The sequence below is a fragment of the Ambystoma mexicanum genome, chromosome 6q (assembly GCF_040938575.1).
Source record: "Ambystoma mexicanum isolate Mex_15411 chromosome 6q, UKY_AmexF1_1, whole genome shotgun sequence".
NCBI classification, from domain to species: Eukaryota; Metazoa; Chordata; class Amphibia; order Caudata; family Ambystomatidae; genus Ambystoma; species Ambystoma mexicanum.
The window spans coordinates 674,770,667-674,784,697 of NC_090937.1; the positions used below are offsets into that span (position 1 = coordinate 674,770,667).

At 41.8% G+C, this 14,031-nt stretch overlaps 1 protein-coding gene across 2 annotated transcripts in view; it reads left to right on the forward strand.

Annotated features, from left to right (window-relative positions):
* Window positions 1–14,031, forward strand: part of PRDM5 (PR/SET domain 5) — a 1,215,944-nt gene that overhangs the window by 399,991 nt on the left and 801,922 nt on the right. For both annotated transcript variants that reach the window (XM_069631172.1, XM_069631173.1), the window contains exon 7: window positions 3,043–3,164. In XM_069631172.1, coding sequence (XP_069487273.1) covers window positions 3,043–3,164 — 122 coding nt within the window. The remainder of the gene's footprint in view (window positions 1–3,042; window positions 3,165–14,031) is intronic.

Below are 14,031 nucleotides of genomic sequence, written 5' to 3' on the forward strand. Positions count from 1 at the left end.
GGCCGCATTAGCACCATACCTAGCCCTGGTTAATGCCAATACCCTCCCTTAAAGCACCCTTCCACACAGATCTGAAAGTGCAGGATTAGGTGGGCAGCACTGGGACAGTTCAGAAGTACAAATAAGTTACTTGCACCCTGCAATGCACTCCTTTACTAGGTTGCCATAGTTACTGGCATGACATGAATGGCTACAGACCAAGGGTACAGGACTTGGTGTTTGTTCCTTTTGTTTTTTATGGATGGCAGAAAAGATGAGGTATGTTTAGCCTCTTTATACCAAGAGCCCAGAGGATTTTCTGTGCAATAACCAACCTCTTTCTTTATACACTTTCAGCATCTGTTCACAGTTCATTACCCTGCCCTGTCTCCCAGTAAGATCTCATGCTGCAGGCTGGTGTTGGACTGCCTGCACGTGTTTCCTCCAAATCAGCCACCCAACCACAACCAGGTATCCGAGGTGTTGGGCTTGGATCACCGTCTGTGTTGAGGTAGAAGGACAGTGGCTAAATGTGCATTGTTTTTACCATAAATTGAAGCCTGTCTGCTTGGCGCTGATGTGCGATGTCCCAGGCATCAAAGATGAGGCAATGTTATGGTGAAGAGTTATGTCTTCTAGCTTCTAGTAAGAAGGCTATCTTGATGGGCTTCCAGTTGGCGGAAAGACACTCGTGCACCTCTGTAGCATAAGCTGGTATCCAGTATAGCAGTTCATGTTTATCTTTAGGATTGTAATATCGTGAGAGTCATTAATTGTCTACCTTTAGCATTTTGATGAATAATATGGAGAACGGATTTAAATGTCGATCTCTGTCTTGAATCAGTGAAAGGAATTGCGTTTGGGGCCTTTCCTTGCAGCATAGGAGTTTATCTGTCTAAGCCGAAGAACCACAAGAATTGTTGAACTAGGAAATGATTACACAGGGATTTAATGATCTAACTTTTCTTTTAATTTACGATTAACGTGCCACGTCTACATCAACTCATGTCTGCTCCAACCAGTGTATGTTTTGAAGAATTCGATTTTGGGATTTAATTAAGTTTGTGTGTTGTTCCATTTAATACACTACATTTGTAAAGATGGGTACGAGGATGAGGAAGTCTGTTTTGTCTGCGAGAAGGGATTCCAGGGTGTCCTCAAACAATTATTCTGCCCGAAAGGCCACATATATCCTAGCTTGCACACATACGCCAAGCATTTGCTAAGCATTTGCCCTCTAAGGAAGAGTGAATCATTATGGTGCAACACAATCCACAGTTTTTTAAAATTGTTAATGGGGTCCGGCCACAGCACCAATCTTGAGATGACCCAAAACACTTTGAATCAATAGCACCATAAATGTGTTCAGAACATTTCGAATTGGCTGAAGCATTATACTGTGGGTAGTAAGTGTTGTATAGTGATGTGGCTCAGTTGGATGCAATGCTCTTTGAGCCCATACGTGCCTGTAGCTTTGAAGATTATCAAAACAGTTGGCCCTATTAAAGTCACTCCAAGTTCTAATTCCCCAGTCTACTTAGACCATTATGTTTAGTTTTAATAAATCATAAAAATAAGAGAAAATATAAAATGTCCAAAAATAAACTGTAAAAACGTTTACATTTTTTTCTGCAAGATCCGAATATATAGTAAACACCACACATCAGTTTCGAATTGTGTCATGAATAAATGTGCACATGGAGGTGTCATTTGAGTACCTACGGCCACCCCCATTGTTTAAAAAATCAGTATCGGTACCGAATGCAAAATAGTTGGAAGTCAAGATGAATGCCTTGAGTGTCAGCAAGCAGGTTATGATAGCCAAGAGCATTTTTACATTCCTCAGTGCCACTTAACACAGTGTGCCATTCAGACATTGACGACTGCTATGTGTTGGGGTGCTTCAACAGCTAATCCATGCCTCTTTGTGCAAAACTACAAATAAGGTACACAGACAGGCATAGCTAAAGAAAAACGAGATCCCAGGAGCGGCTACTTAAGCTGTAATGCTGTAAGGTTTTTCAAAGGCCTCATTTGGTCTCTGCCTGAGGAAATGTTGAAGACCTCGAAAACATGCAAAGCTGCAAATGATCAACTTATTGTTTTAACGGGGTTCAAGCAAACTGAACTAATATATGCTGTATACATTATTTTATTTTGTTTTATTAGTATATTAATTTTATATTTTTAATTGTTAATATCGTGTTTTTATTCAGAGTCTGTTTCCACAAAAATACCATGCCTCTAAATGTTGTTCAAAACAGCGTTAATTTCAACCTCAAACCTTTGGTCTGAACTTTTCGTAAGTTCAACCTTGGTTTAAACTTTTTCAATCACCTGAAAATCGGGCGGTTTGAAGTTCAAATGGATCCATTTCATGAATGGGCAAGTAGTGAGATGTATGCAGCATGAGGTATTTCCAATGGAGGATACCAATGATGCTCGTTTCTCCTGCTGTGCGTCTTTAGAGAGGAAGATGGAGAACCAATGTAGGGTGATGCCATTGATACCCACTGATGATTTTAAGTGGCATGGGAAGATGTTGTGGCCAACGTACAGTTATTTTACCAAGATATTCAAGCAAAGTTGGCCCTTTGCTAAACACTCATCATAATGACTTGCTGATGAAATACTAGAAGAACTCCCAGGGCATTCAATTTAGCACAACTAGAAGATTGTCTGAGTTCTGGCCCGACATTGCTGTTTGCTTCACTGGTTGTTGTATTCATGTATTCATATACTTACTTATATAGACTCTCCGATAGCAACACATACGTTCAGTTCAATTTTCATGCTCAACAGTTTCATCCATTGTACCTTGCATATTTAAACAATGATTTAAATTAGCCCATCCGGATTCATACAATCATTTTAATAACTGTAAAATATGATTTGCAATGCTAGTTGGCAATTTGTGAAAATCTTGCATTTGGATTGTTTTGCTTTTCCGTAAATGTTTTCGTGATTTTTGCTTGAGGATTAGCACTCAATCATAGAAAATATATCATTTGGTATGCTTTCATATTTATTTTTTGAATATTTAATATTGTTTCTTCATTTTAGTTTTGAACAACACAAAGAAACCTGCAGAGGAGATGCCAGATTTATTTGCAGAACTGATTGCTGCGGGAAGAAATTCAGAAGCAAGCATGCAATGAAAAAGCACAAGGAAAACTATCATGCTGGTAAGAAAAGGTCACATGTTTGCTTGTTGCTATTTCCTGTCCAATTTACATACCTTAATTCAGAGAATGTGGATGCACCCACTTTCGCAGTACTTATGAAGGGTGTAGGAGGCGGATGTCCATGTTAAACCATCATTGATAATGAATCCATAATGTGTCAGGAAATCCTGATACAATGATGTGGTCCTGCTCTATGTAAAATGCTTTCTGATGAACCAATATATATGAAGAAATGTAGGATTTTACCCATGTAGAAACAATCGTATATGTTTGGATGATGCTTAGTCATAACCGATTCTCCTTCTTTAGAGAATTGTTGTGTATGGCTTCTCATGCAATCCATTATACACAGTGCACAGTCTGAAATGCTGTATTCCACTGCTATGCTGTCACCCAGGAATTTAAAACATAATTGGCAGGATAGTAGCATTTCCTCCACCCTCCCGGGTCTCCTCAGGTACTCGGACAGCAGAGTAGGCCAGGTGTCCTTGCCTTACATCATGCTCAACCACATGTCCTTCACAGTGAAAGTCAACAACTAGAGGGGCACCTGACTATTCCCTGATCCCTCCAGGTCACAGCAGACTTGTATATATTAAACAAATGACCAGGGCGAGCCTGGATAGGCAAAGACCAAATATTTAATGATTGTAACATGAAAGGAATATATAATATTAAATGCAGGTTCACAATTTTAACAGGTGAGTAAACAACGGACATTCCCAACAAAAGAAAAAAAAAACATTAACTGGTGTATAATAGTACAAAATGATTTACATACAAAGAGGATATCATTTCAGTACCACCCCTCACACTACACACATGGTTTTATATTGCCATAGGTCACAATGATACACTTAGTGAACAGTGTTCAATGTTAGCACTGTGTGGTATTAAAAAGTCGACACACTTGTGTTTTGGCCTTTCAGCCAGCGTGGATAGCGGTAAAGTATAACAGCCTTCATCGGGATGGGGAATCGTGGTGTAGACTCTGGCAGGAGATTCCTGTGATGATGATTGTGCCTCACTTGATGCAGCACTTGGAATATGCGCTTTCGGGAACACAAACTGATCTGGTCCCAGTCCCCTCAAAGTGATAGTGCACTTTAAAGTCCAATTTGAGGGGACTGGGACCAGATTAGTTTGTGTTCCATGAAAAACGATCATTATGGGTGATTTCAACACCTGGTTTGTCTGCCCAGCTAGATTTTCTCCAGCATGCTTCGTGTGTCTATGTTGTAAACTAATCATAACCACCTTGCCTTTGCTCCATTTTCCACTTCCGGTTTTTGACGCATATATAAGCAGAGTTTTACTTTAGATACCAAAAAACCTGATTTGTTGCAACATCCGTTTGAACGTGAACTTGAGGCTGAAAATGGGTCCACATTGGACAAAGCGGATGGGCCGGAGTGACTAGGTGACTGTGCTCAACGACACCATGATGAAAGGCGCAGAGTAGGGAGAGTCACAATAGCACATCAAACGTACACGTAGGAGGTCTGTTGAACATCTCTCTTATCTGATCAATTTCCAAAATATTATTCCTGGAAATCCTGTGCACCCATGGAGAATATCCCTTTTAAATGTTGCCCTTATCGTAATTCTAAATATTCTCCTGGAAGGGCATGCACCCTGAAGGCAACAGTTTTCTTCCAAGAGATCATAAAGAGGAAAGTTGTAAGTGCCAGCTCTTCAAACCTAAAACCCTAAAGGAGTGTAGAACGAAGAGATGGTCCACAAATGCAACGAATGCAGAAAAATCTCACGGCAGGTATACAGCTACGGCAGAAGGCCTCAAGGTCGGGGAGACCAGCGTCGGCTTTGAAAATGAAATAGAAGAGATTTTACTAGAAGAAATATCAGTTTCTTCATATCCAGCCCGTGAGCTCTGTAGGTCAAATATCAAATCATTTTTGTGTAGGCATCCAAAAGGCTGCCACTACAAAAATGTATCCCAAAACAAAAATGGATACAGATTGTCCAGGAGTGGAAGCCTTAAAGCTTACAGCAACATCGAAAATGGCAGTCACTGTAAGTCAAGCACAGATCATTCAGCATCGGCGCCGAGGGACAAGATGGAAGAGGACCGCTCGTAGTAGAGTTTTTAGAACTCGACACACACAGAAAAAAGGTTGGCGGATGCTAAACAAAAATAATGAACTTCGACCAAGGAGACCCACACAGCATTTAGAAAACACATAAGGCAGTCCTAACTTTGAGTCTCCAGACTGCATAGCACTTCACTGATATGTCTGGAGGGGGTGGGGGTGGTCCCTGTTTGCAACAATGCAGAGGAAAGGTCTAACTGACTTCTCAGAATCAGAAAAAGACAGAGAAGGGGGGACAGGTGCTATCTGAACACCCAAAAAAACGATGGGCAAAAGACCAATTTAACACAACTTTGGCCAAAAAGACTTCTTTCTTGAAATTCAATGAGACCGCCATTTAAAAGAAAACAGGATCATACAGAGTTCCACCTAGAAAACCTGAAACAACTGGAGCATAAAGAAAACCTAGTAGACCAGGAAGATTACACAGATGAGAATGTAATTTTAGTTGAGTCAGGACAGCAACTCCTGAGGAATATCTGTTCCTGGCTGAATCTGCACTGGTGACCTGGCCACTCTCTGATCTTGGGCCCAGTTCCCCTCCCCCGCAAGCTGCACACTTGTACTGCCTCCCCGGCCAACCCTGCACTTGGAGACTGTTTCTGTATCCCTACAGTCCCCCAAACACAAGAAAGCAGAGTCAAACGGCTACCCCTCTCTTTGACCCACTGGAGGTACAAGCAAACTACAGAAGATTAGATTCAATTATAAACTAACCATTTGATCACACAACTAATGTGAGAGAGGTACAGACAAAACAAAATGTATTCATGTTGAACAATGTGTAAGAGAACATATGCTAAGAAACAAACAAAACAGAGACTAAATCATTGGTCATGTACAAAGTAAACAAACATACAATTCTGTGCATGGTATGGTTAATAGTAACATGAGTAGTATTTCACTTCCCGTTAAAGCATTAACAGTACGTATCTTTGCCACTTTCTTTCTTTTTCACTCCCTACAGTCCCCCACCAGCACTTGACACCTGATGTCTGCACTTACCCTTACCCTTGCACTTGCCACCAGCTGGCCCTGCTTTTCTTATTGTTTATTTATTCCATTACATCTTGTACTGCACTGTCCCCACCCCGTCCCACTCTGCACTTTTCCTCTTCCCCCTTTCTCTTCACTTGCGTGATCTGAATGACACTTGGACTAATAGAATTGCTTTCTCTGTCTTCGCTTTGTTCCCCCTCCCTTGACGCGTCGTGCCTTGAATCACTTGTGTATAGGCGCGTTATAAATGCCATATCATATCGTATCATATCATACCTTATTCAGATGAGATGGAGCTGCCTATACCTCTGCCGATAGGGCAGCAAATAGATTTAGCATAGATACTCATGAATCAAAGACAAGGATATCATTGTGGCCATATTACAGAAAAAAGAACATGTAGACCAGTACATTCCACGTCTTCAATTAAGAAGAGGGTAACTACATCTCTGGCCAATCCAGTACTTACTAAGGATATAGAGAAGAAATATAAGCCTGCACCCAGTGACCCGGACATCGTAGCCCACACTTACTGGTTGTGTCTACAAATTGAACACCTTTATCTTCCAGCTAGTACCCACCAGATAAAATGATATAAACTGCAAACAGTTGCCCTAGTGGTTGCTGCACTTCTCATTAATGATGCATTCCTCTTAATGCTCAGCGCTCCATAGCACACAGCCAAATCCCACAAAACATGTCAGTCCCGCGGTAACATAGTCTTTATGGTTTTGAAAACAGATCTCTGTTTCCGTTCTGTCTGCTCCTCCGCTTCCAATGTCTCCGCACTAGACATCTCTACTTTCTGTACAGTGCCTAAAGTACACTTTATGCTGCATGCATTACATATGGCTCTGCACCATCTCTAAAAGGAAAAAACACCACTTCATAGGAATACAGATGAGGTTCTCAACTGTTGTTTTCTGAACAGAACGAACAGAGACCTGGCACACATATGACAGTAGATCTGCACAAAACAAAGTACATTTTTTGCCTGAGACCTGCCCGGTCTTCTTCTTGCTGTCATCTATATGTTGGTAGAAGCTTTAAAAATCTGTAATAAAATGATTCTCCTGCCTGAAAGCTCTTCTGCAGACTAGCCTCTCATGAACTGGCTGACAACCAGCCTTCAATTTTTTCAAGAAAACGTGAAGTTGATAAAATGCAATTCTGGCAGCCACCATCGGACTACTGCCCCACCTGTCCCCACCCCCTCCAATACATCTACTTTCACCTTTTTAACTGCACTTATCAAAATTGTCCAGGAAATGAGGGCCCTCCCCTAACAAGTTTCTCACTACTCAGTGACCCCCATCAAGGAGAATGTTGTCCCATTTTCCCTGCTTGGTGATAATGGTTAACAGCTCTCTCAGCCTTGGCTGCGTTCCCTACGGCACTGCAGAAATCCCCTATCACCCTCGTCTTAAAGAAGCCATCTGATGACCCTTCTATAAAAGCTAACTGCCACCTAATTGCCAGCACACATTATTTAGGAAATAATGTGGCTGAGGGAGCCACTCCACAGCTACGGTGTTGCACTGAATAGAACATCCTGGAACATCCTGTTGGGCAACCATCAGTCTGGCTTTCATTCCACAAGAGGAACTGAGTCGTCTTTTATCCACTTGCGGGGTGAACTTCTGCTTGACCACAACACAGTTCTCATCATCCATTATCTGGTTCTTGATTGGATTACCTCATTATTTCAAGATAGAGCTTTGCCGGTAAGGTTGGGATTTTTTGTTTTCAAGTCAACTATCCTAGGTTGATGTTCTCCAACTGGTCAGCCTCCACCCCTGACTCTGTAATGCCAATTTCAAACCCCTGACATGCCTTGTAGCTCCCTTTTCGGGTTCATTTTAAACAAATGGTGGTGCTTTTGCAGTTACTTTCACACTGGACATATCTCTCCTCAACTCTGACTCCATATCGCACTCTGTGTCAACACACTGAAGACAGAGATCATCTATGTGGGCTCTCACACCCACTTGCTCCTCAGTTAAAATGTACATATTTTATTGGCACCCCACAGCCAGACATCAGCAGAAAAGGCCCTTGCTTCAAATGTAATTCCTTGCTTTCCTTCACCCCTGATCTCTAAAACATCACTAAGAAATTGCACTCCATGGGCTAAAATACATTTAGCCTTTCTTGAATTGTCACACACGGTGCAAGTGACAAGAGCTTTTGGGCTCTCCAAATTGATTACTTTAAATGTCTTCACCAAGGTCTCCCAAGAAGCTTGATTCATAAGTTATAATCTCACAGAATAAGGCAGCCGGGCTGATCCTGGGCCTGAGACCCAGGGTCCACAAATCACTGCTCCTCAAATTCGTGCACTGACTCCTATTAGACAAACCTGCCTCCTTGTAAGTCTTATCATCCACTTAGCCTTCTAGGGTGTCAGGCCAAACTGCATCCAAAGGAACCTCACTGATTGCTGCCTTCTCTGTGTCTCAGGATCAGCGAGCACCTTTGCATTTTCCTTGGATTGATTCAGGAAGACGATTATGGGGTAAGACTGCAAACAATATGGGCCAGTCTCTATCGAACAATCTCCCAACCAACATGAGATCAATTGACAATCGATTCAGCCGAAAATATACCCCATAAAAAGCTGAATGCACGTTCACTGCGCATTCGGCATGGGGAAAATAAACGAATCCCATAATGTCAAACAAGGGGAGGAAGGGTTGCAGGGGTGTCCCCTGCTCCCCTTGTTCGGCATTATGAGTTAGGGGTTGCTTGGGTGTCTCCCACTTCCATTACATGTAAGGCAGGGGACAATAATAAAAACAACATAAAAAGAAAGGGACCCTGTGGCGGAAGTTCCCACCCATAACTGGGCGATGGAACTCAGGTTGCAGGGAGAAGCCCGTCGCAGGGAGAGGAAAGAAGGTACATGCAGGTGTTTAGCTATGTACTAAGGGAAAAAGGAGTGCTGGGTAGAGGGAATAAGGAAAGTCGAGATTTTCTGTATGGGAAGCTTTCCGCTTCGCTGGTTCGGCCACTGTCAATTCCACCGCAACATTTTCAGGTAGATCCATTGATAATAACTTACAGTTCAGGAACATTCTGAAGATACACCTTTGCAAACTTTCTCGAACAACTGATTGACCAACTGTCCACTACCGGACAGAACTGGGCAACTTGCTTATGTTGCAGGATATCTGTAGTCCTTCCAGTGGATTGTTGTTACCAAACGTTTTGATTAATTGTACTACTGTACTATTGTTATTGCCTTGTTTCACTTCTTCCTCCCCCCTGCCACACTCTTCCTGAATGTAATATGGCTGCAACGGTTCAGGCCACTCTTTTCTTCCTATTCCCGCTACCTTTCCTTCTCCTTCTTCTTGGGGCATTTCGAAGCGTCCCTGCACGCAGCTACAACAATGAACCAATAACACGCGTTTTCTCTTTCTGTAATGGGTGTTTTTGTTACTCTAGCAATGATTACCACTTACCATTGGGGGTAATGATACTATCCTTTCTGTGAATAGTCCCCCACTCCCTCATGATATCTATAAAACTAAATGACACATTGTACTAGAACTGAAAAACAGTTTAGTCGAGTCAATGTAGAAAAAACATGACAAAGAAGAAAACACGTGAAAGCCACAGAAGGGTCACAAGGAACTAACTAATAATAACACTAAAGAAATAAATGCATTTTGCGGTTTAGTCATTAAGTGCACATACATAAGGATCATTTGCATACCTTCAACTCCACTTAAAAAAAAAATATTCCTCTATAAATGCAACTTTGTTTCAAGAACAGACATCGCATGTTTCTTCAAAGATATGCAGTCAAAATTATAAATACTCCACCTAAATAGAAAAAGGACATTTAAGAAAGAAGAGAAAATAGCTGAAAAGAAGGAAGAACTCTGCAGGAAAAATAAAATCAAGAGGCGGGAAGAGCAAGTGACAGCCATGGAGTGGTGAGATTGGCAGCCATGTATCTTAAGGAAAACACGAAGTAAAAAAGTGTATGTCACATCTCAGATTCGAAAATTTACGAAGGCACTCATCCGCTGGCATTATGCCTGTGTACATCAATTGCACTGCATCCAGCGTTCCTTCAAGACTTGCAGTATTCCTATAATTAGGGTATTTTAAGTGCAGAAGTGCTAATCAAGACGAAAGCAAACAGGTACAACAGGCAATTCTGCTTTGTGATCGTGGCGGGGGTTGGGAGGGATTTGAGGGGGGCAGAAATGCGGAGGACCTATACTGTCTATTGAATGCAAGTTCACAAATCCATGAGAGATTTAAAACGGATTGTAGTGTGTACCACGGCACTATAGGATGATGCACAAGAGGACTCTCAGGGTTCCAGAAGCGCAATGAAAAACTAAAAAGGGTGTCGAAACCCATCATTCACAATCCCTTAAAATAAAGTCCAGTTACTTCTGTAATTATATTGGAAATTGATTTATTCTTCTCTGGATCTGCCCCCTTTGCTCCCTCAACCATATAAACCAATCGGCACTAGGATTGCCTGAAGCAGGAGCACCCAAGAACCTTTGCCACAAGGAGCCTGCAATCTAGCCTCTGTGAGAGACCATGGCATTCATAGGTGGCATCCAAGACCCACCCATTGTCCAACCGCCCACATTAGTAAACCTTTGACCACTTATTATGTGTATTCCACAACCCATTAGCATTGCTCTTTAATATGGGTTTAAGAAGTGGACCAATATTACAGTATCCATAAGGAATCCTAATAGTTTAGACCACAAAAAGCAATTTCAGAGGCTAGCAACTTTTTCACTGTCGAAGAGGAGCTGTGTATTATGCTTGAGCATTAAATAGCACATCTGAAAACCAGAATATAACTTTTGTCCCTTTAGTTTTTTAGGAACATGCCACATACCCAATTTGCAAACTGACCTTGTGATGGGCGCAGAAGCATTGCTCCAATTCATTTATTTGTTTTGATACATTGATATTGGGCAGACACAATATCTGGGGCTGCATCATAGTGACAGCACTACCTAACTTTTAGGAAGATTTGTTTTTCCCCAAATGGTTTGATATATATCTGCACATCTTGTTTTCATTGTTTCAACCCAGTATTTTCTCCTCAATATATTTTTGCCTGTATGCAATTTCATTGTCTTAATGATTTCCATTTATATTTTCTTGTATATAAACATCCATTTGTAAAGCATGCCAACAAACCTTAAATCCATTGATACATACCATGCCCAAGTGTCAGTGAATAAAGAATAGGGCATGTTGATGCTTACTCTAAAGCATACAGTGATGTATGGACCAGATTTATCTTGCATTACCTTGTATGCTATATGTTCACACATTGCTGAACAGATGCACAAGAAGCATCAGCTTTTAGTTTAATCTAAAGTCTTAAAGGAATAGTGCGCTGAAAAATATTATTGTCCCCAAAGATGGGCATAATCAAAAACATGCATTAAACATAATTTTAAAGGAAGTTCCTATGTAAACGTTTGAGCAAACAAAGCTCAAAGCGTTTACAAAGGAGCTCCATTTTGCCATTTCAGGCAGCCTCCTCAGCTCATGTTAAGCTCTGGCCTGGCGGCACTAAACAAGCAGCAAAAGCCCCGTACTGGGAGCTTCCACTTACTGCAGTCAGAGCAGAGCTGTAAATGAGCTGAGGAGGCTGCCTTCACTTTCATGTAACATTTTCTGTGCTCCCCAAGCCCAGGGAAGCACAGAAATGTAACATAAAAGGCAAAAATCAAAGATGCAGCAATTATAAATACAACGTTATTGTATTTGTGATTGCTCTGGTTGGAAAACCATGGAAATCATAAATACAACGTTGTTGTATTTCTGACTGTGGCGGCTTTCGCTTCGAGTCTCCTGGCTCCAGCAGAGCCCAGGAGACTCAAAGCGAAAGCCGCTGTAGTCAAACTACGATGTTGTTGTATTTGTAAATGCTGCTGTATTTAGAAATGCCCTTCCATGCACGTTTCTTTCACAAGGAACTCTCGTGCAAGATTTGTCCACTCGAAATTCAAGGTAGCGCTGCTTTGTAAAGTTGGTTAATATAAAATCTCAACAGGTTTCCGACTGCCACTGGATCTATAAGTGGGCAAGCAATGCAAACAAGAGGCATGCTTTTATAGTTGAATCATTTTCATGTGAGTCCCTCCAAAGTCTTGAGGTTATACCGTAGGCCACTCCTTCGTCTAACAAAGGTAGCCATTTTGTGTTGCTGATACATTTAAAGGTGAAGGTGACCAGGTCTCTCCAGTCTTTCTTCTGTTATTCCACAACTTAATCACATTAACATTTTGTGTGAAATGTCTTTGTTACCCAGTGTCTGGGGACCTGCACAGCGTTCTTCAATGAGACACACATTTTTAAAAAAGTGGTGACAAATGCCTGGCTGTGTACTTTGCTTTAGATAAAGTACATCATTGTGCAAGAACGGGGAGGTGATCAGAGATCACAGTATCTCTGCCACCATTCATTCACCCACTATCACTCTATCGAGCTAGGTGATCCTCTCCTGTATTATTTACACTCCATAAATATGATGCGCTGTGTCTTTATGGTTCTGGTGGCCTCATTACAGAATATTTACCATCCGCTGCGTTCTATTGTAAATATTCTGCCCATTTCTAAGGCCGGATTGGAGTGGGATTACATTGCGGGTAGATTTGTACTAAGCAGAGTGGAAAATGAAAGTGTAAAAATGCTTCCATGCTTTACTTTGACGCTCTCATTTGAGTGGCATTCTAAGACGTAGGAGTGCAACAAAGTTGGCAAGCATCTCTGCTTTGTTTTCCTCCTCTGTCTCTGAAGGGTCCTTGGCCCTGAATGAGATTTTCATGCATCCACAAAACTAAAGACTCCAATGCAACACACCTTAATTTAGCACATGCTAATTGCCAGACGAATCGGCAACACATAAGTGCAAGTGTTAATTTTCTACTGTATGCAATTAGAATGTTATGTTAGATGAGCCAATCGAGTAATACAACTCTGCATGATTGGTACAAATGGCAGTAATAAGTGCAAAACTTCCTGTTTTACACCATTTCTGCCCAGTAGATGGATGAACACAGGGGCTGAAATGCCTCTACTAATAGAATCAGCTGTGTGAAGTCCCCTGCTGATGAGGGCGTTTCAATACCCCTGCTCGGAAGAACCCATGGTTTCCCCTCATGCCACCAAACTCTGCAAGACCTGTGGCTCACTCTGCAAAATATGCTTCATTTTAGATAATCTGTTATGTCCCACCCTCTTCATAATATCAAACCGGCATGGGAAGCCGGTTGAAATTGGTTGTGGTTGAATTAGCAGTACAAATGCCCTCAGGCCGCTTCATTTGTACTGCCAATACCGGTATGAGCGTAGACCTTCTGAAGTCAGTGGAGTGCAGAGGTTCATCATTTGAGTGGAGCAAGGTAGACTCAGTCCCTCTCAAGGGCTCGAAACCTGACTAATGGCCGAGGATCAGGATGTTAATTTTACTGTATCCAATCAGCTGCTGGGTCGCTTGCTGTGATGACTGTCATTGCTATCATACAAAATAATTGACTGTGCTGGGTGAGAAGGGTGCAATGGACACACTGATTCTAACTAAAGCTGAATGACAATCGAAATGACAGGTTTTTTTTCCAAGTCTTTCACAATTTTTGTCTATTCTAGGAGCATGCTGACTGCTGGCACATGGTGCAGGCACGTTGTAGTGGGGCCGCATTAGCACCATACCTAGCCCTGGTTAATGCCAATACCCTCCCTTAAAGCACCCTCCCACACAG